The 23,418-nt window shown below is 40.6% G+C and overlaps 1 protein-coding gene across 3 annotated transcripts in view; it reads left to right on the forward strand.

Annotated features, from left to right (window-relative positions):
* The window catches only part of SYCP2L (synaptonemal complex protein 2 like), a 230,406-nt gene that overhangs the window by 45,104 nt on the left and 161,884 nt on the right, over positions 1-23,418 (forward strand). For all 3 annotated transcript variants that reach the window (XM_040353720.1, XM_040353718.1, XM_040353719.1), the window contains exons 5-12: positions 1,560-1,661; positions 8,517-8,544; positions 10,333-10,418; positions 10,522-10,610; positions 13,195-13,229; positions 14,226-14,368; positions 17,624-17,676; positions 19,128-19,173. In XM_040353720.1, the coding sequence (XP_040209654.1) occupies positions 1,560-1,661; positions 8,517-8,544; positions 10,333-10,418; positions 10,522-10,610; positions 13,195-13,229; positions 14,226-14,368; positions 17,624-17,676; positions 19,128-19,173 (582 nt within the window). The remainder of the gene's footprint in view (positions 1-1,559; positions 1,662-8,516; positions 8,545-10,332; positions 10,419-10,521; positions 10,611-13,194; positions 13,230-14,225; positions 14,369-17,623; positions 17,677-19,127; positions 19,174-23,418) is intronic.

Consider the following 23,418-nt stretch of genomic DNA (forward strand, 5'->3'; position numbering starts at 1 on the left):
GCTTACTTCTAGGAAGAGTCCTGGTGGTTCCAAACTTCTTTTACTTATGGATGATGGAGGCCACTATGCTCTTTGGGGGACCTTCAATGCTGCAGAAATGTTTCTGTACCCTTCCCCAGATCTGTACCTCGATACATTCCTGTCTCGGAGGTCTATTGACAATTCCTTGGACTTCATGGCTTGGCTTGTGCTCTGACATACACGGTTCAACTGTGGGACCTTATATGGACTGGTGTGTGCCTTTCCTGATCATGTCCAATCAACTGAATTTACCACAGGTGGACTCCAATCAAGTTGTAGAAATGTCTCAGGGATGATCAGTGGAAACAGGATACACCATTTTGAGTGGTATGGCAAAGGCTGTGAATACTAATGTACATGTGATTTATTTATTTTTTTCTTTATTTTTTAATTGCAACAATTTCAAACAAACTTCTTTCACATTGTCATTATGTGGTATTGATGTTTGTAGAATTTTGAGGAAAATAATGAATTTAATCCATTTAGAATAATGCTGTGACATAACAAAAAGTGAAGTGCTGTGAATACTTTCCGGACACACTGTGTATCAAAGCATATTCATGTGTTAAAATGACCCAATCAAAGTCCAGACCTAAATCTAATTGAAAATATGTGGCATGTCTTGAAAATTGCTGTTCGAGGATACACTGCATTTATTTGACAGAGCTTGAGCTATTTTGCAAAGAAGAATGGGCAAAAATGTCACTCTAGGTGTGCAAAGCTGGTAGAGACAGCCCCAAAAAGACTTGCAGCTGTAATTGCAGTGAAAGGTGGTTCTACAAAGTATTGACTCGGGGGGGGGGGGGGGATACAAATGCACGCCACATTTTTCACATATTTATTTGGAAAAAAAATTGACAACCATTTATCATTTTCCTTCCACTTCACAATTATGTGCCACTTTGTGTTGGTCTATCACAAAAAATCTCAAAATACATTTGTTTTTGGTTGTAACATGACAAAAAATAAAGGACATTTAAAGGGGTATGAATACTTTTTCAAGACACTGCACATACTATCAAAGCTAATAGTATTAAGCAAGTGTTTAAAATTACTAAGGCTGAGTTCACACAGGCCTAAGTGAGGTGAAAACGTATCTAGTACAGGAACTACCTGTGAGAATCGGTGCCGCGCTGCATCAATTTGCACGGTGCCGTTGCAGGCAGTAGCTGCCAATTTGACATGTCAAATCGGCACATTGTGAACGTGGGCTGAAAGCAACATGTATTAATTGCCATGGGTGCAGTGCATTTTTTTTGTGGTATGGCAAATTTTACTCAGTGTGTCATGTTTGGAAGATGGTCCTGCTTTCCCAAAACTCTCATTGAAGCCATGAAGACTGCACCCTAACTAGGGGGGGGGGGGAGGGGGGACTCCTGAATACCCACAAAGCAAAATAAAAGCAAAGATTTCGGAAATGTGATCTGCTGCAGATCACTTTTCAGAGGGGCAGTTAACTCCACTGGGCTCAAGGCCTAGACATATTACTGAGTTTAAAACAAATCTGAGTATTATGCATGCTTTTTTTGTTCTATTACATGGTCCTTTGGTTTGAGAGAACTTTGGAGTTTTTGAAGATATGGGATGAGACTAGCTTGTTGGTTCCTGAACTTGTGGAAGAATTTTACGACACTGCTGTGGTATGTTTAGATTTGTTTTTTAAATGGTTTAAAATAGAATTACTGTACACGTTAAAAATATGGTTGTGAACTATATACAGTTTATTTGCTGTTTTAAAGTCCTCCGAGTCACTGCACTATATTTTCTTAAACTTCATCAATTTAGTTTTGCTAGCTCTACAACCACTTATATAATAAACCCACATCCTGTTGCCCTGGGACTGGTTATTGTGATCTCTAAATGCGAGTGAGTACTCTTTGAGAAAGTGTCTCTGAGCGGTACATGAATCGGGCTGCACACCAACAGAATTATAGAATGTGTACGGCACAGTACTGTTGAGCGACACTTCTGAAAGCTCCTGAGGAAGCTCTTCTAAACGAAACATGTAGAGTGAGAAGTGGTTGCACATGTTGTTCAGATTATATGTCTTTATGAACAGTTATTGTATTTTTAAAAGAAACCTATCCTAAATAAAATTATAAAACCTAGATGTTTTACTATTGTTGGTATCTGTTAAAAGTCCTGCTTGTTCGTTCCAAATTACTGTTGAGTGGGTGTTATTGCAGTGATGTGCTGGCTCCACTTAATTTCTCCCACAGGAGACGGTGCAGAGCAAGATAAAGCGACCAAGGATGCTCATGTGATCTCTATCTATCTATCTATCTATCAGTTATATATATATATATATATATATATATATATATATATATATATATATATATATATATATATATATATATATATATATATATATATATATATATACAGTGAGGAAAATAAGTATTTGAACACCCTGCTATTTTGCAAGTTCTCCCACTTGGAAATCATGGAGGGGTCTGAAATTGTTATCGTAGGTGCATGTCCACTGTGAGAGACATAATCAAAAAAAAAAATCCAGAAATCACAATGTATGATTTTTTTAACTATTTATTTGTATGATACAGCTGCAAATAAGTATTTGAACACCTGAGAAAATCAATGTTAATATTTGGTACAGTAGCCTTTGTTTGCAATTACAGAGGTCAAACGTTTCTTGTAGTTTTTCACCAGGTTTGCACACACTGGAGGAGGGATTTTGGCCCACTCCTCCACACAGATCTTCTCTAGATCAGTCAGGTTTCTGGGCTGTCGCTGAGAAACACGGAGTTTGAGCTCCCTCCAAAGATTCTCTATTGGGTTTAGGTCTGGAGACTGGCTAGGCCACGCCAGAACCTTGATATGCTTCTTACAGAGCCACTCCTTGGTTATCCTGGCTGTGTGCTTCGGGTCATTGTCATGTTGGAAGACCCAGCCTCGACCCATCTTCAAAGCTCTAACTGAGGGAAGGAGGTTGTTGCCCAAAATCTCGCAATACATGGCCCCAGTCATCCTCTCCTTAATACAGTGCAGTCGCCCTGTCCCATGTGCAGAAAAACACCCCCAAAGCATGATGCTACCACCCCCATGCTTCACAGTAGGGATGGTGTTCTTGGGATGGTACTCATCATTCTTCTTCCTCCAAACACGGTTAGTGGAATTATGACCAAAAAGTTCTATTTTGGTCTCATCTGACCACATGACTTTCTCCCATGACTCCTCTGGATCATCCAAATGGTCATTGGCAAACTTAAGACGGGCCTTGACGTGTGCTGGTTTAAGCAGGGGAACCTTCCGTGCCATGAATGATTTCAAACCATGACGTCTTAGTGTATTACCAACAGTAACCTTGGAAACGGTGGTCCCAGCTCTTTTCAGGTCATTGACCAGCTCCTCCCATGTAGTCCTGGGCTGATTTCTCACCTTTCTTAGGATCATTGAGACCCCACAAGGTGAGATTTTGCATGGAGCCCCAGTCCAAGGGAGATTGACAGTCATGTTTAGCTTCTTCCATTTTCTAATGATTGCTCCAACAGTGGACCTTTTTTCACCAAGCTGCTTGGCAATTTCCCCATAGCCCTTTCCAGCCTTGTGGAGGTGTACAATTTTGTCTCTAGTGTCTTTGGACAGCTCTTTGGTCTTGGCCATGTTAGTAGTTGGATTCTTACTGATTGTATGGGGTGGACAGGTGTCTTTATGCAGCTAATGACCTCAAACAGGTGCATTTAATTTAGGATAATAAATGGAGTGGAGGGGGACATTTTAAAGGCAGACTAACAGGTCTTTGAGGGTCAGAATTCTAGCTGATAGACAGGTGTTCAAATACTTATTTGCAGCTGTATCATACAAATAAATAGTTAAAAAATCATAAATTGTGATTTCTGGATTTTTTTTTTTGATTATGTCTCTCACAGTGGACATGCACCTACGATGACAATTTCAGACCCCTCCATGATTTCCAAGTGGGAGAACTTGCAAAATAGCAGGGTGTTCAATTACTTATTTTCCTCACTGTATATGTGTGTGTGTGTGTATATATATATATATGTATACATAATGTATATTAGGACAACAGATGGGACAGATGCTCCAATGCTGAAATCATTTATTCTAATCCAGGGTGTAACACCACAGGTGTCATGACCCAATTCATCAGTCAACAACCTCATGTGTATTAACCCCCTATAGGGAGGTAAGTCACATGACTAGCAATAGTATACAATAGTAATGCCCTATAGGGAGGTAAGTCACATGACTAGCAATAGTATACAATAGTAATGCACATTTTCAATACAAGAAAAGAGAACAAACTGTTGGAACAAATGACAAACATGCATCCAAATAATAAAGAATTACACTGTACTAACTAGATAAAGTAATTCATGTTAATATGTGACTTAATTTGCAACTAGACTGTATAAAGATCTGTATTCAAGCTGATCATCTTCAATTATGTTCTGTGTGTCCTGTACCGTATAGTTCCACCGAATCTGAGAAATAAAAGCATATGGTATAACTCCAACCAATTTTCATAGAAATAGATACAAGTCATAGTCTCTCTTCATTCCGTTAGGATGCAGAGACTGTAACTTGTTAATCCACCATACCTCCCTTTTTCTTTAGTTTAAGTATCCTTAATGTTCAGAATGTAAACTCTGGGGCAATAAGATAAGAAAGAGAGACGCGCGCCACCACCTAAGTGTAGACGATTTATTAAAATGAACTGGCATTGTGAATTGGTTAAGAATATGTAACATGTAACACTTCCTATCATGACTGCAAAGCTCGGTAGGGTCATGGCCGGGTATAGCAGCTCTGCAGTCAGGATTGGAGGATGTTGCATGTTCTTGGCTATTTCAGAATGTGAGTCCATTTTATTAAAATGTCTACACTTAGGAGGTGGCGCTCCTTTCTCTTTCTTTGGATCAGTTATAATATATCCCTGACATTACTACGTTTGATTGTAGTTTTCAAGAGAGAGGGTCTTTCTAGCACAAATTTTGCTTGAGGGGGCCAGAAGTGTTTTGGGCCCTGTCTAAAATTCAACTCGTCTCCATCTAAAGTTTCAAAGAAATCTGACTTGCACCATGAATAGTGCTGCCCTTCAAAAACCACAGTAGATTCTGGGGGCTTTGTCTGGATGCCTAAGTTATGGTTAGAATAGTTTGACTTTTTTATTTTAGAGGTGGTTTACCTTTAGAAAATGTTGCATCTTTTCTGCTGGCCCTCATTAAAGCAGCTACCTACAGCATAGAATTCCTTGATGGATACAGAAATTACAAAATATGTTTGACTGCCCATTCTGTGGTTTTAGTTAACTGTGCCAAGAGAACACTGTCAATAAAGGTGATAGTCTTCAAAATTTACATTTTTTTAAATTCCCTTTTTATTTGTATCTATAATGAGGCATTGGATAGATCTAATGACAACACAAATAGCTTTGCAAAGAACAAACCTCAATTTCCTTTGCAAAGAATATATGGGATTGTATGTTTAACTACATGGACTTGTGTCTTTTTTTAATCTATGTAACTAAGCCAACAAGAGCCACACAAGAGGTTGGCATATGCCAGTCTAAACCCAGTATGCCAGATCCATTTTTTTCATTCTAGTACAACCATTTAATTTTAGGACAAATTGAGGCCAGGCACAAGTGTAAGAAGGCAGCTAACGGGGATTGTTGTCCAATTAAGAAAATCGTTTCCCAGAACCCTAGTGAGCCAGCATCTTCCAAAAGGGATAATTCTTGGATTATTTTTTCTGTCCCCAGTCCAAATTTTTTTATGTCGACTTGTATACGCTTGCCAATATGCAGTCTGTTTCAGTTCATTAAAGGAGATTTTCAAGGATGTTCCAGTAGCAGAAAGGGGATTGAATTTTTATTTCTCAGCTTTTCCTAATAAAGAAGCCTTGGGGAAATATCAAATGATTGTGTGATTTATGATAATGAAAGGTAAAACAGTTTAATTATCTGTTCCTGGTCATACCAGTCCTATTTTTAAGATTTGCCGGTATGCTGGGTGAGAGAGTGCATTGGACATTACCCATCAGGAAAACCATGTTACTGCAGGCCGGAGCTTACTCTGTCCCTCTGACTTTTGTTATGGGCAGAGAGACCAACCTACACTGTATAGCTGCTATTCATTGGCAGGAGCCTTCAAATTTTCATCTAGATGCTCTAATCCGGAACTTGCTGGACCAACTGGAGTGGTCCCTGTAAGACCAAACACGTCTTTCTTTGGTAGACCTTTTCAGCTCCAGGAGCAGTTAGACTGTAGATTCCTGGCATTTCCCCTTATTTCATTTGTAATCAGGAAAATTGTAGGGAAAGCCATAGTGGTTCCTATAACCCCTGTGTGGTAAACAGAACCTAGTTTACCTCTCTTCTCTTGATATTGCTTTTAGACTTTGATTTCGGAAAGATCTCTTTTGTTCAGGTGCCAGTGCTCAAATCGTAGGTTTACTTCTACTTGAACCAAAAGAGGTTGACTAGCACCTCCACATTAGTGGAGTGCTTGAGTACTAACTACCTTAAAGTGACCTGTCAGTAACTTAACCGGGTTTCTTCATTTAAATCCTGAAAATTCCACACAAAAAAACTGTACCTTATTATCATTAAGAGGTTGGTAGACTTTTTTTTTCTTCCTGGCATACAGCTAATGACAGACTTTTTCTCCTTACATTCTTCATGGTAGTTTTTAAACATGCCTTGACAAGGTCCTTATGCCAAAACTTTTTAAGTTCCAGTCCTGTTCTGTTAGTGTCTTTTTTTCAAGTCGCCTAAAGACCAGCTGATTATTTGTGCAGCCATGTAGTCCAGCATCTATATATTTGTCAGGTAATATGAGCTGGATGTAATCCAACTAATCTGGGCTGTCATTTGGATATAAAGTTCTCCAAGTTGTTGTTTTAATTTTCCTTTTTTGTTTTATAATACTTGGGCTCGGTTCACACTAGTGCAGGGTTCGACAATTAGCGACCTGGTGCCTGGGGCGGCACAGCTGGGGTATACTGTGTCTCCGTGCGCCCCCCACCTCCCTCGCTGCGTGATCAAGTCAGCCACGCCTTTGCGGCCTTCTGCAGGCCTATTCTTCCTTCTGTGATCTGGCGCCTTTTTGTGGTGGCCGTTGGTATGACAAGACAACCAGCAATGCTAATGGAGCTTCCCCTGTCTGTTTTCACTGCCATCTCCTTCCCTCTATATAGAACCCCCAAACATTATATATATTTTTTATTCTAACACCCTAGAGAATAAAATGGCAGCCATTGCAATACTTTCTGTCACACCGTATTTGCGCAGCGGTCTTACAAACACACTTTTTTTGGGAAAAATACACTTTTTTTAATTAAAAAATAAGACACCAGTAAAGTTAGCCCAATTTTTTTTTTTTTTTATATTGTGAAAGATAATGTTACGCCGAGTAAATTGATACCCAACATATCACGCTCCAAAATTGCGTCCCCTCGTGGAATGGCGACAAACTTTTAGCCTTTAAAATCTTCATAGGCGACGTTTAAAAAATTCTACAGGTTGCATGTTTTGTGTTACAGAGAAGGTCTAGGGCTAAAATTATTGCTCTCTCTACCAATCACGGCGATACCTCACATGTGTGGTTTGAACACCGCTTTCATATGGGGGCGCTACTCACGTATACGTTTGCTTCTGCGCGCAAGCTCGGCGGGCCAGGCGCGTTCCTGGCCCCTAACTTTTTTTAGCTGGCTCCTAGATTCCAAGCAAATTTGTCAAGCCCTGCACTAGTGTGATGCGGGAACCATGCAAATCCATTGAGGGTTCCCCGCATCGCACCTGAAACTGCACTATGCAAACTGCTGGGAGTGTCAGTAGAAAGTTAATGACAGCCCTAAATCGGTTCCTATATCTCAGTGCGAACTGTCCGTTCGGACATGAATTCGATCGCATGGGTGTGAACACCCATGCAATACGATTCTGGTGCAGACCAAAAAAAGGGTCCTGTGCAAGTTTGGTCCGAATGCAATGCACATTCAGCCATACTATCTGTATGACTTAAATCGCATCACACAGACATCGCATTGCACTGTGGTACGAATCACATGTGATATCGCACAGCACACTTGTGTTAACCTGGGACTGCTGTCCTAGAGATGAGTCAGGAATTTTTTTTTTTTTTTGGTCACCTTTCTTTCAGGAATCGCCAGTAAAGTATACTCTTACCCAATCTAAAAAAAATATTTTTCTATATTTATCTTGGTGTCTGCCTCTCTTATGATTTGTGTTCATTTTTCCTGTCCAGACCAAGTGAAAGGGAATATTAGGTGTTGTGCAGTCAATTCCTGAAAAACACCAGTAACACAAACTTCATATTTTAGCAGTCTGCTACAAGCGACCTTGTGATTTTATGATACTAGCTAACAATTATTCAACTGGCCACTTTATCATTGCTCTAAAACAAGACTTTGGTGCAGAAAATATCGTACATATACGTTTGGCAACTTGAAGTCCTTGTTTCTCAATTCTATATATTTTTTTTTTGTGTTAGGTGATTTGCAGAAGTAACAACAGAGATGGTGAGTATTTTTGCCTACTGCAATATTTTGTGCTCTTAGCGTTAAAATTGCAATTTTTATTTAAGTATTTATTTTTTATTTCCTAATTGTTTACCCATGGGAATATATCACAGCAACAAAAAGCTGTCTGATCAGCCAAAAAATAATTATACCTGTACACAATCTAAAAGCAGATATATATAGAGGTTATCAGGTTTTTCTGCCCATTTTGACATGCTTAATTTTCCTGGATGTCTAAATTTAGGTTCCTTTTTATCTTTTTATCTACCGGTACATACTGTACTCTGAAAATTGCTGTTTATTACATGGAGGTTGGTCTGCTTGAAAACTTTCAAGATTTTTTTTACATGTGAGCTTGACCAACTTGCCAGTATCTGCCATGCTTGTTGCTGTCTTTTTTTTTTTTTTTTTTTTGAAGATGCCATTTTCAAGTACAAAGAACCCAGACTTTTTAGGAATCTAAGTTTTTTAGCATTTATTAGTAAATCGGGCACCAATCAGGACATTGTCAGGTTCTGAAGGCCATTTTAACCATTCAGAAAACCTTAGATCGGGGCTTCACATTTAGTGTTTTTTGAGTCCTATTTCCACTGCTAACAAATCATAAGGTGGTTCCCTAACTTGTTACAAATGTTAGCTAGAAAATCTGAACTTGTGTTTGCTTATGGTGTATGCAATTTTAAAATTACTAAAACCTAAATTTGTAGTTGCTACCTTTTTTTTGTTTTGTAATTTTTTTTATGATACAGGATTTATATAGCGCCAACAGTTTGCGCAGCGCTTTACAGATAGACAGTACAATTGCAATAAAATTAAATACATGAGGATCAGAGGGCCCTGCTCATTAGACCTAACAATCCAGGAATCACTCATTGCTGCTAAATGTAAATAGATGTACCGTATTTATCGCGTTATAACACGCTCCCGCGTATACCGCGCACCCCTAAAGTTGTCCTGTAAAAAAAAATGTTATATGATTTTATTACTTACAGTTTTGGTGTCTTCCCAGCGTCCATCGTCCGGTCCGGCGTCCGTCTGCGGCCTCGATGGTGTCCTCCCGGCTTCTCCAGCGCGCGCCTCAAGTTGAGTCCCCGCTTCCCGCGCTCAGTTCAAACGCCTCCGCCGACATATACCGAGTGCAGTACACTCGGGTACATTCGGCAAGGCTCGGCTTCGCTTGCGCTCACGCTCCGTGACGTTTATGCATGAGCACGAGCGAAGCCGAGACTAGCCGAATGTACCCGAGTGTACTGCACTCGGTATATGTCGGCGCAGGATTTCAAACTAAGTGCGGGAAGCGGCTATCGGCGTATATCACGCACCCACGATTTTCCCCTTATTTTAAGGGGGAAAATAGTGCGCGATATACGCCGATAAATACGGTATATGCAGTTTAAGTGGAATGATTCAATTCGAGAAATCTGACCTTACACCGGCGACGAGGTCCAAATGATTTTATTAAGCAAGCAAGTCCTGATGTTGGTGAAATATTTCGGGTGTGTGTCTAGAGGTGGAAGGCTTACAGTGTGTGCTGGTACCTATTTGCTTGCTTAATAATTCGATTCAGAATTTTAAGATTTTTTCGGTCTGCAGTCAGCTTTCTTGAATTGAAGCGTATTGTGGAGCGAGGATGGGCTTCTGGACTTTGGCACCCAGATGGTCCACAGTATCAAGCTCAGTCAAAGTTTTGACCGTGGTAGGATATGCTGTGATCACCTAGTTCCAGGCAGAATAATGCTGTAGTACTATAATTTAAAATATTAATTAAAATATTTTATTTTGCATTAGGTGTAAAGCAGTTACTGGATTCCTTTTTGTTTCATCTTGGATATATAATAGCAGAAAAGTGGCCTGCGTTTAATATTCAGTTGGAGGTGGGCCATGTTCAAATATTTCACATTGTGTATTAATCTCTGACCAATCAATAAGTTTTTTGTTAATTTTTTTTTTATGTTTCCAAAAACAACTGTGAAAAAGGCAATAAAGACTTTTAACCACATTCTGGATCATATTTCACGGGAAGATAAGAAGTCGCTTCAATCCTCTGAAGAGATGAGCACTCTGCTGTAAGTGATATATGTGGACTTTTAACAGGCAATTGGCAATTTTTTATTTTATTTTTGTAAACTAGTTACAAGAAACTTTTGGTTGCTAGACTTTACTGTTCTCTTTTGTACTAGTTTATCAAAAAAGTCAAAATCTTCTTAGTAATGTATATTTCTTCATCGCTAAATAAAGCTGTTGCCTTCAGCTGTTTGTGAAAGTGCTTTGCTATTTTCAATTGGAAATGATGATGTAAAGCAGGGGTGTCCAATATTTTGAGGCACGCGTGCCACTTAAGCAACTTGGTAACCGGTCGCGGGCCACAAAGAGCGGAGCGGGTGGATGGCAGGTCCGTGTCCGCTCTGCATATGCAGAGTGGATACCGACACAACCCACTATACTCCTTTTTTTTTTTCTGATGCACTGCGGTTTACCCGCACCGCGGGTGCAACACAGTGTACCTTTTGGCTTTCCTGCACTTTGTAATAGACTTCTATTGTATTCTGCAGGTTTGGTGCACTTTCAGGAAAGCTCACCAAACTCGCAGGTAATAACAGAAGTCTATGGCTCAGTGCAGGTAACCCGCAGGTGCACTCCTCCGCAACTGTAGGTCAGTTTGAAAGCAGCCCAGTAACCACTGCAGAACAGATATTCCCATATATAAACTGTGATTCTAGTAATAAACTGACCTTTAGGAACAGTATTCTATTCTATTCCATCCCAGAGCAGGAGGTCGCGGGCCACATCAGAGGTCTCCGCGGGCCACTGGTTGGGTACCCCTAATGTAAAGCTACTCTTCTCAGTAGACACCTCCATTGAAAAGCACAACTATATGCAGTATAAAGCTAGACATATTTCATAGAGTAGAATCCTGTGTGAAAATCTTTGTAAATTGACGTTTACCCTCAAAATGTTGCAAAATAGTAGGCATTTGGAAAACTCAGCTGATCCATACAACAGTCTTTAACAAATTAAGAAGCAGTGTATGTTAAAGTTAACAAGTAATGCACAATAGTAATATAACATACTGAATGTTCTACATTAGTAATTTGAACTTTATATTATTTATTAATAAAGTGAGATGACAAAGTGATGCCTTTATGAGGGCTCATTTACACTTGCTTCAGCTTCAACAAGGCTTTGTTAAAGCTCTCTGGACGCCAGTGAAAGCTCCTGTCACTAAATAAAACGGTTAGCTTACAGCAGGGCTCGACAAATCCCGGGCACCAGGTCGCCATGGCGACTAGAAATAGGGTCCTGGCGACTAGGCTTGGAAGGGGGGGCATCTGGTGGTGAGCCGTTGGTATTACAAGTTATTACCACCAGATGTGTAAGCTGGCGCCATCTGGTGGTGGCCATTGGTATTACAAGTTAAGCATTACAAGTTAAACAGCAATTCTAATGTAATTTTTCACTATTTTCACTGCCATCTTCTTCCCTCTAATTAGAACCCCCAAACATTATATATATTTTTTATCCTAACACCCTAGAGAATAAAATGGCGATCATTGCAATACTTTCTGTCGCGCCGTATTTGCGCAGCGGTCTTGCAAGCGCACTTTTTTTGGGGAAAAAATTGCACTTTTTTAAATTAAAAAATAAGACAACAGTAAAGTTATCCCCATTTTTTTTATATTATGAAAGATAATGTTACGCCGAGTAAATTGATACCCAACATGTCATGCTTCAAAATTACGTCCGCTCGTGGAATGGCGTCAAACTTTTACCCTTTAATATCTTCATAGGCGACGTTTAAAAAACTCTACAGGTTGCATGTTTTGAGTTACAGAGAAGGTCTAGGGCTAGAATTATTGCTCTCGCTCTACCAATCACGGCGATACCTTACATGTGTGGTTTGAACACCGTTTACATATGCGGTCGCTGCTTGCGAATGTGTTCGCTTCTGCGCGCAAGCTCGTCGGGACGGGGCGCGTTTTCTGGCTCCTTACTTTTTTAGCTGGCTCCTAGATTCCAAGCAAATTTGTCAACCCCTGGCTTACAGTCCTGTTTACACCTTATTTTGCTTTGCTTCAGCTGTGCTTCAAAAATTATACCCCATGTAGCTTCAGCAGTGCTTTTAAGTGTCTTCAAAGTCTTTATAGAAGTCTATGACAAATCTCACTTGAAGCCTTGTCGAAGCCCCACCGAAGCCTTGTCAAAGCCTCATGGAAGCACCAAACAAAAGCAGGCATAAATAGGTCTGTAAGCTAACCATTTTATTTAGTGACAGCTTTGACTGGTGTTCAGAGAGCTTTAACAAAGCGTGTCCGAAGCCATGTTTTGAAGCAACTGTAAACTAGCCCTGAAGCATCTTTATCTGGTCATTGTAATTCAGCTTTTCTCATGAGCTGTTTGTAACTCTGATTAACTGCAGTAATGAAAACACAAGCCAAGTTCAGGATTAGACATATTTTCCGTGATTGTGAATAGGTAGATAGCGGGAAAAGGGAGGAGATCACCAGAATATGAAAAAGGAAAGCATTTAGAAAACTGCTCATTGCCACTGTGCCTTCCAGAAAACAAATTATGGAAGTCAACCGTCACAAAGAACAGTTTTATTTATTTGAAAGAATTTAATGTGCTAATTTTTTTTTTTTTTTTTTTCAGGAAAATCATGGCAGGAAAATTGTTTGACGTTGGGGGTATGCCATTTGCATTTTTACTAAAAATGTTGGTGTATTCTATATGGATTGTTAGTCACAAGCATAGATGTTGTACAATATTACTGTTGTATAAATAGTGCACTATACAGTAAATGTACATACAATAGGCCAAAAATTATTTTTCATTAGTAGGTGGGTGCCAGTGTAAAAATAATGGACTCTGGATCTTTGCATTTAGTATCAGGATAATAACTCTCTAACCAGTGGCCATCACTATTGTAGCTCAATCCTATCAACCCCTATGCATGCAATAGCAGATATTTTTAATGGCAACCTATTTAAGAGAAATAAGTTGCTGCAGTGCTGATCCAATGCCTTTAGTGAGTCAGTCAGGACATCAACTGGTGTTTGCTTGTTTCAAGGCATTGACATAGAGTACTACATTTATATTCATAACGCAAGAGCAAGGCAACTTTCTAGGTTAAGCAAAGTAATAGCTAGCAACCACTCATATCATATTCTACCTAGCATAAGTAGGCTCACATGGGCAGGACAGTTCAAAGAACAATATGGTTCAAAGAGTTACCCAGTACATTTACCAGCTAGTCTGCAGGAAATCGAAATTTTAACTTTCAAATATTTGCATTCAAAAGAGAGGTTTTTGTTACATAAGTTTGCAAATCTATCTAATTCTGCACTGCAGCTCCATGGCATCTCTGAAGGGTGTAGTCCCCAACTTCAGGCTTTTACTGTAGGTTGGCAATTGCAGCTTACAGCAAAGGTTTCCTTTAGGCAGCCTTGTCTGGTTATTATTATTATTAATAATTACAAGATTTATATAGTGCCAACAGTTTGCACAGCGCTTTACAACATCGGGGAAGACAGTACAATTACAATACAATACAATTCAATACAGGAGGAATCCTGCTCGTGGGAGCTTACAATCTAGAATGTTGCACAATCTTCCCTAATTTTATCAACATCCCTTTTACATGTATACCAATGTTTAATATTTTTTTTCTATTAATGCTGTAGACTATGATGGTCAGGTTGCCATTTCTGAAGCCTTATGTAGAATGACGCCTAGAAAAATGAGGGAGAATCTTGTTCGTCACTGGTTTGATGACCTCTTTTTTGCAAATGCCTTTCTTGATATAAATGACAAAGACTTTGAAACGGTAGGTGTCATGAGGTTTTTATATACCAGAAACTGCATTAACCCAGCGCAGCTAGGTAGACCTCCCAATTACTGTGGGTCTGTGCAGGTCATTAATACCTTTTTCTAATGTCAAACATCTCAACTTTAATGAATAAAATAAGATAAATTATTAAATTCCAACATCTTTTAAAAGTAATGACAGAGTACCAAAACTTAGAAAAATAGTAGTAATCTTCCATGTGTGGAAATGTATTTGTTCTGTAAAAATGCTAGATGACCTGTATCACTTGAATATTTTTTTATTTATATTTCAAGCCAGATTTGTACTTGCGGTAATGGTATGCAAAACAAATCTGACTCTGAATAAATCAATTGACTGGATGGGCAGTAAATATAATTATAACGTTTGGTAAAAAAAAAAAAAAAAAAAACTATTCTTCATAAAGGGTATGACTGCAAAGTTGCCCACCATATTGACTTACTTGTCTGGCTGTGTTCACACTTTCAGCAACAACCAATTGAAACCATGCCTCATGCCCAAAACTCGCGGAGTAGCTGACAGCTGTCATATTAGAATAGAAGGGTCCGCTCTTCTGCTTTTTCCCCAAGCATGACCCTGCCATTGAACATTTTCACATTCCATCCATTATGCCATTGATGACAGCTGGCGTAGGCCAACGCCACTCACCTTGCTTAGGCCAATTCCAATAATTCTCTGAGGAGAAATGTACCTGGTCGTTTCACTTGTCTGGCTCTTTTGCTGACTAGCTGTGTTAATTTCGTCAATGAAACCGTTTTTGTGAGCTGTAATTTTACAGTGACGAAAACTAAACAAAAAGTACACCACATTTTCTTTCACTGATGAAAACGACCAAAAATGTAAGGCAGGGACGTTTACCCTCAGAACTTCTGGTTTCCACGGAGCTCCTGCTTTCTCTGGATGAAGCCTGGCAATTGTAGATGGGAGGCTGTCTGTGTAAGGTTAGACTATAAATGGTTGTTATCTGCAGCCTGAAGGGAGATGTTCTATTTGGATGGCGGGGTCTTTTATGTGTAGTTAATCCTCTCAAACATTGCCACACACTTGCACTTCATAATGACTAAATCTGTGTCTGTAGTGCATGTTCAAATCAAATTAGATTTTTCACTCCAGGAGTATATAAGGAAATTGTAGAGAAATGCTTAAATAATGCATTACAATGTAACTAAACCCATTAGATTGTGGGTCACTAAAATATTTTAGTTGACTAAATGCGCAAAAAACTAAAACACTTGCAGAAGACTAAAATGGGACTAAAACTAAAATGCTATTTTAGAACCAAGACTAAAAATAAATCGAAATGTGCTACTAAAATGAACACTGCTGACTAGTTGGCTACCTGACCAGCCGGTGAAATCATTTGAACTTTGCAAGTGCTTCAAGTGTATTGCTTCTTAATGCCAATAAACTGACTACTGTCCTTTCAAATGCAGATAGATATTACCGTATTTATTGCGGTATAACGCGCTCCCGCGTATACTGCGCACCCCTAAAGTTGCCCCCAATCCTGTGGAATTTTTTTTTCTTGTACTTAGTTTTGGTGTCTTGCGCGGCGTCCATCGGCGGCCTCGTCGGGTCCGGCGTCCGTCTGCGGCTTTGAGTGTCCTCTTTGTTGGGTCCGGCGTCCTTCTGCGGCTTCGGGTGTCCTCTTCGTCGGGTCCGGCGTCCTTCTGCGGCGTCCTCGCGTCCTCCCCGCTCGTTTACCGCGCCGAGTTTGAATACTGCGCCGACATATATAGAGTGCAGTACACTCGTGTATTGTCGGGCAGGCTCGGCAACTCTCGCGCTGACTTCCTGTACGTCCAGGACGTGAGCGCGGAAGGAGCCGAGACTGCCCGACTATACCCAAGTGTACTGCGCTCGGTATATGTCGGCGCAGTATTCAAACTCGGCGCGGGAAAGCGGGTATCGGCGTATACCGCGCACCCACGATTTTGCCCTGATTTTCAGGGCAAAAAAGTGCGCGGTATACGCCGATAAATACGGTACTATCGTTTGGTCTACATTTTAGCATTTCAGTTATATTCAGTTCAACACAATCGATGTAGCATGATGTATATGGCACCACATCCCAATATGTATTGTGAATACACAACAAAATGAGAAAAAGGGATTTTTTAAGGCGCTCATAACGGCATTAAAAGCTTAAATATCGTATGAACTAAATTTAAAATCCAAATTGATAACATTTCAAATTTTAATTTATTGTTCATAATAAAACATTTATGATTTTAATGCTGTTGTGAGTCTGATCCCTGGAATTTTGAGCACCTTAAAAATGTATTTCTTTCTATGCAGTTGTCATTTAACAAACTTAATTTTCATGTATAATTTTATATTGTTTTTTATTTAATTTAATTTAGAATTTTTAAAGATGGGCTGAGTTCTGTATGGATAAAAGGCAGGCAGAGGAGGACTTGTATTGAATGTGGTCTCCCTGCAGCTGACTTTTTTTTTTTTCCCCTGTTACTGGAGGGGGAAACTCTGGATAAATTTGTTAGGTTCGGCACAAATTACTAATCTTGATGTTAGCAAATCTACAGGTTTCTGAGTTCAGATCATCTTTAAAATTAGATTTTTCAAATTGTAAAGGCTATGACTAAGGTTACAAATGAAAAAAGAAAATATGGACAGCCGCACTCCAAAAAACCTTGATGGTTGTCTTTTATTTAAAAAAAGGAAAAATGCACTACAAGTCACAGCACACTACACGGTGCACTACACGCGTCAGCTGTTTTACTCCCGTGTAGTGTGCTGTGACTTGTAATGCATTTTTCCTTTTTTAATTACAGACAACCATTAAGGTTTTTTGGAGTGCGGCTGTCCATGTTTTCTTTTTCCATGTGTTGCCTTGTGCATTGCCAGCACCCTTGATCTTCTGAGACCATACTGATCATCCTAACACAATCCACCTGGAGCGGTAACTTTCTTTCTATGACTAAGGTTAGTTGCCTAAACATGTAAGCTGTTCTTATCTTTACTATTCTGTAGCTAAATAAAGACTCTGATACGGATGTGCAAGTTGCATGTTTTCCTTGTCGATCTACAATTGGTATGCATTGAGCATCACTTGGTAGAGCATGCATACCTATGTAATAGTTTATTAGAAAAATGTATCAAATAACATTTATATGTGTTATTTTCATAATTGCCACTGCATGTTCTTATAAAAAAATAGGCAGAGCTGCAAATAGTGTGGAGTATTGAGTTGTGAAACCTGGTTTTCTTTTCTAGGACTGCAGAATCTTTTTGAATTGCCTTAATTTAAGGTCACAGGATGCAATAAGGTACGTATGGAAACCAAATGTGTGTTGTACAAATAAAAAACCCTAAGCAGCTGTTCAATCTTACTCCACAATAAGTTTGTAAAATTGCAATGTTGGGGCCAGATTCACAAAAGAGATACGACGGCGTATCACCTGATACGCCGTCGTATCTCTGTTTCTAACTATGCGACTGATTCATAGAATCAGTTACGCATAGCTAGCCCGAAGATCCGACAGGTGTAATTGTTTTACACTGTCGGATCTTAGGATGCAATACCGCGGCCGCCGCTGGGTGGAGTTCGCGTCGTATTCCAGCGTCGGGTATGCAAATTAGCAGTTACGGCGGATCCACGACGGATTTTCGCGTTCGCTGCGTCGTCCGTAGTCAAGTTTCCCGTCGCAATTTTAGTCGTTATTTGACCTGCCCTAACTTTACACAGAAATCGTACTGCTGTCTAAAGTATTTAAAAATTAACGTAGTTTGCGTAACATGTCCGGGAATACGGAAGTACACTACGCGCGTCGCCGTTCGAAAAAATGACGTCACTTCGCGCAAAGCACGGCGGGAGTTACGAAATGGAGCATGCGCAGTAGGTCTGGCGTGGGAGCGCACCTAATTTAAATGGCACACGCCCATTTAATTTATTGCGGGCTTACGCCGGAGGCCGCCGGCGTAGTTTTCATCGCAAGTGCTTTGTGAATCAGGCACTTGCGATGAAAACTTGCGGCGGTGTAACGTATCTACGATACGTTACGCCACCGCACTTCTACCTGAATCTGGCCCTTGGTTTTTACACCAGACAGAAATATCGGCTTCATTCATTCATTGAGACATTAGGTTTCCTTTTTTAACCTGAATTCTTATGACAATGCTAGTTTTAAAGCAGGTAGAAAAATCGACTTTATTCAATGTAATCTGCCAAAAGGTTTTTAGCAAATCATGCTGAAAACACACTGGAGTGTTCAGCTACACATTTTCACAATAGCAATAAATACTGTGCCACAAAATTGAATTATGTGGGTCTGTCTATATTCCTAAATATCTTGATGGTACCAAGGATCACGATAGTAAACTGACAGTTTTCAGACGTGGTATGTTACATGTCAGGTATTTAATTTATGGTTGTTTTGTATAAATGTATCTGATATTTCTTGAGAATTGTTTTATTTATTTTTTGCAGGTTTTGGTTTTCTGTTTGCACAAAGAAAAAACGTTGTGCATGCTGCCATCTAATGGCTATAGATAAAAAGACATGTGAAACATTTTAGCAAATAATTGGCTGTTTTTTTTTTCTCCATTGCTGACTTTATCTGCATTTTTCTTTTTTTTTTAAACATGCTCATTTAAGTAGCTTGTGGACAGCAGTTATTGCTATTTAAACAACTTCATCTCGAAGAACGAATGAATATATATGTTTTAGCATGCTTTACTTTTATATCTTTATTGGGTGTCATATATCTTATTGTTTCAGAGTATACACCTATCCATGTGTTGATGCTTTTGCTGACACAGAAAAGGTAATATTTATGTTGTGTGGTTAAGAATCTGACCTAAGCAGTTTTGTATAGCAAGTCTTTGGGAGCATAGTTTATTTATAGAATAAGGTGGATGCTAATTAAAACTGGAATTTGCGGATCGGCTTCATGTGACGCGATGAGGACGTGACGTGCGTGAGGTGGGAGGTGCCGGAGCGCTCCATGGCCCGAGGCAGCGAGTGGCAGGGATCCGACGGAGCCAGCGCTGGTCCGGTGAAAGCCAGCTTGTGAGGCTGACACCCCGGAGACCGGAGTCGGAGCCCTGCTCAGTCCCGCTCAGCGTGACCCAAACTCTCCGACGGGACTCGGGACTCAACAGACACCCGACGGATGGAAGCGTCGGGTGATCAGATGTGAAGAGAGGGAGCAGCTACTGCGGGTCTGCGAATGGTCCCGAGGTTGGGTGAGACGCTCATTTGAGCCGAGCGGACCGGGCGCCGTCCCGACCCCCCCCCCCCTCCCCCCCTGACGGTTTTGATGATCTAAAGAAAAAAAAAAAAAAAAAAAAAAAAATCCTACATAAAATATACATATTACCTGCCTTGATGTTGGGAATACTGATGAGTTAGTCTGGTCTATGATATAATACAATACTTGCCTCGATAAGGGGAATACTGATGGACTGTGATTTAAATACAATACTTACCTTGAATTTGGGATTACTGATAAAAGTAAGCGGGACTGTGTTATAATGCAATACTTACATTGTGTCAGTACTGATAAAGAAGTCGGGGCTGTGATATAACGCATTATTTGCCTAGATCTTGGGAGCTTTGATAAGTAAGCCTGGACTGTGATGCAAAGCAATGATCAAAAAGGGGGAGAGATAAACCGGTATAAAGCCTCAACTGATTAACTGATTAAGGATCGCAAAACCCTTATATACTGTACAGTTACTGTATAAATCGGTAGAAAATCTCACAGGACATTTGTAGTGTTTGTCCCAGCGTAGATATTCTGGGCTGGGAGATGCGGGTGAACATGCGGTACTCTGTCCCCGAAGTAATAACGGTCTAATGGTTATAATTACATAACCAGGCAGGATACATTTGATGTAAGATTTAAAGGCGGTCGGTCTATATCAGTAAATCACCTGTTTGGTTTGACAACTCTGTGCAAGGAGGAAAATACCGGGGTCAAATCCCTAAACTACACCGCTGGTACCCCCCGCATAAGAGGACAAGCTGGAAGATACGGCTGGCCTGACCATAATAGCCATTGTTAGTCACAGATAGAACCGGATTGGTAAAAAGGGTCGGATTGGCAGTGGAGGCAGCCCTGCTCCGGGCTCTCTCTTTCATTGGCGCCTCTTCACTGACTTCTTCCTGGTTGTTACGTTTCTTTTATTCTCCTTCTTCTCCCCGCCTTTTCTTTTTTTTGGGGGCCCTTTCTTTTTTCCCCGTTGCTCTACAATCCCCTCCCCACAGACTGACCAGCCTAATCGGTCACTGAAGTGTCAAACTCCATAAGTATAGTAGAGCTGAGTAACAAAAATAGATTCTGCTAGATTGCAGGGAGTGAGGGGAGAGGAGGATAAAGCGAGAAAGGAAGAGATAGTGTCGTGGGGAGTGACCACCAAGGCCGAGTATAAGAAATAAACGGTAGATTGGGAAAGGGAAGGAAGGAGGGGGAAGGAGAGAGGGGAAGAGGAGAGAAGGAGGAAGGGGAGGGAAGGAAGAAAGGGAAGGAAAAAGAAAGAAAGGAAAGAAAAGAGAAAAATAACATCATTTCCAAACTGGGGAAGAGAATCAGACCCTCCAACAAAATGAATAGATCGACGAGAGGTGGTACTACTAAACCAACTAAGACTAATTCGGGGAATAGCTCCATACAGCAATATATGACTCAAGAAGGGAGCCTTAAAAGCCCGGGACTCGCAAAGAAGAATGAAAAGAAGAAGAGTGATAAAAAAAAAGGTGCAGGTAGTGCGGAGAGCTCTAGAGGTGAAACGACGCTAGAAAGCGAGCAAGAGCAAAATAACGTAGAGGAGCCAGCCCAAGATACACACCCCCCTACAAAGGCGGAGATGAACGCAATGTTGCAGAGGATGGAAAATGTCATGGAAAATATTATAAAGACGGAAATTAACAAGGTTAGAACAGACCTCGGAGGGCTCCTCGATAGAGTGGTAGAGACGGAAAGGAGAATAGAGGAACAGGACCAGGAAATAAACTCCCTGAAAAAGCAAGTAAAGGCCCTGACCGAAAATCAGAGATTGACGGTATATAGGATCGAGGACCAGGAGAATCGCAACAGGCGACAGAACCTTAGAATCAGAGCGCTAGTAGAAGAAAAAGATGAAGACCTCAGAGAGATCATGAACACAATTTTTAACCCCCTGCTGGAGAGACCAGTAGAATCTAAGCCCCTTAAGATCGAGAGAGTCCACCGAGTGGGGAATCCCCAACAGATAGAAAGATTCGGTCCTAGGGATGTAGTAGTTCGTTTCAGGAATTACGTCGATAAGGCAGAAATTTGGGGAAGGCTTAGGGGGAAACCTCCCCTGAAATATAGAGAGACTGAGCTACAAATATTCCCCGATCTGTCGAAAGAAACATTGGCAAGAAGAAGACACCTGAAACCCCTCTTAGAGCTGATGCGAGCACAAAATATAAAGTACCAATGGGGCTTCCCGGCGTGCCTGATAGGCATAAAGGGAGGTAAAACAGCAAGACTAAGGCACCCAGAGGAACTAAAAGATTTCTGCTCGAAAATGGACTTAACAGTTCCAGAACTACCGGAGTGGGTGGGCTAGCGGGGCACTGGTTGGCCTAGAATCTCAGGATGCTGGATTGGGGGGGGGGGAGGGGGGGATGAGGGGGAGTCAGTGGAGTGCTTTGAGCACCACCATAAAAGAGGAGCCGAGGATGAAGGTGATGAGTCTTCTACCAGCGGCTCCCAGGCCAAGAGCGGGCCAGGGTGGGGGTGGGTGGGATGGGGATTTGGGGGGGAGGGGGGGAGGGAGGGAAACGGGAGGGGGACCATCTGAACGACTCCACAAGAATTCTCTTCAAACTTATAAAAAAAAAAAAAAAAAAAAAAGATAAATGACAGATATTAAGTTCCTATCATACAATGTAAAAGGATTAAACTCCCATATCAAGAGACATAAAATTCTTGGCGAATTAACGCAGTATAAAGTAGATATTGTCTACCTACAAGAGACCCACATTACCTTAGAGTCCAATATAAAGCTGCACTCACTTGAATATCCTGTTTGGTATTATGGAGATACAGTCTCATCGAGATCTCGTGGGGTTGCCATTGGATTTTCAAGAGGAGTTAGATTCACATTGGTGGACAGACTGATAGACCCTGAGGGGAGATACCTGTTCTTGAAAATAAAACTAGGAGAGGAGGATTTCACCTTGGCAAATGTGTATGCCCCCAATGTGAATTCGGTTAAATATATTAGTAAAATCCTCAGAAAATTAAAAGATTTTGAAGAGGGACATGTGGTGTTGATGGGGGACTTTAACTTCTGCATGTGCCCGAGCCTTGATAGTACGTCCCAGGTACAGGGGAATAGTGGTGAGCATCTTAAGCTATTGAAAAAACAAATGTCACAAAACCAAATGGTGGATGTCTGGCGAATTCTAAACCCTAAGACACGTGACTATACGTTTTTTTCCCCTGTACATGGGACGTACTCGAGGATCGACTACATCCTCGTGGACCACAGACTTTTGGAGAGGGTGGTTGAAGCAAGTTGTGAGATCACGACACTATCAGACCATGCTCCTGTAACTATGAAAATAAGTACATCTATACAAAAAAACATCCCACCGGAATGGAGATTGGATGAAAGTCTGTTGGGGGACGAGGAGGTGGTCGAAAGAGTACAGAAAGAACTGGAATGGTATTTTCAGGAGAATGACAGGGATGGTATTTCAAGAGCAACCCTGTGGGACGCCCACAAAGCCTATATAAGAGGGATTTTTATTGCAGAAGGGGCAAAGAAAAAGAAAATAAGAATGAGTAAACTAAAAACATTAAAGGAGGAGATATATAGGCTGGAACAGGAACATAAAATACAGGGCCAAAAGAGGGAAACACTCCGTAAGTTAACTATAACAAGAGATGAATATAAAGCCCTTGCCGGGCAAGAAACCAAGAATTTCATAGACAGGATAGAGAGAGAAAGATACGTCTGGGGAAATAAACCTAGTAAAAACTTGGCCAGAATGGTAAGAAAAAAGAAAACCAGGAATTTTATTGAAAAAATCA

The sequence above is a fragment of the Rana temporaria genome, chromosome 5, assembly GCF_905171775.1.
Source record: "Rana temporaria chromosome 5, aRanTem1.1, whole genome shotgun sequence".
NCBI lineage: Eukaryota > Metazoa > Chordata > Amphibia > Anura > Ranidae > Rana > Rana temporaria.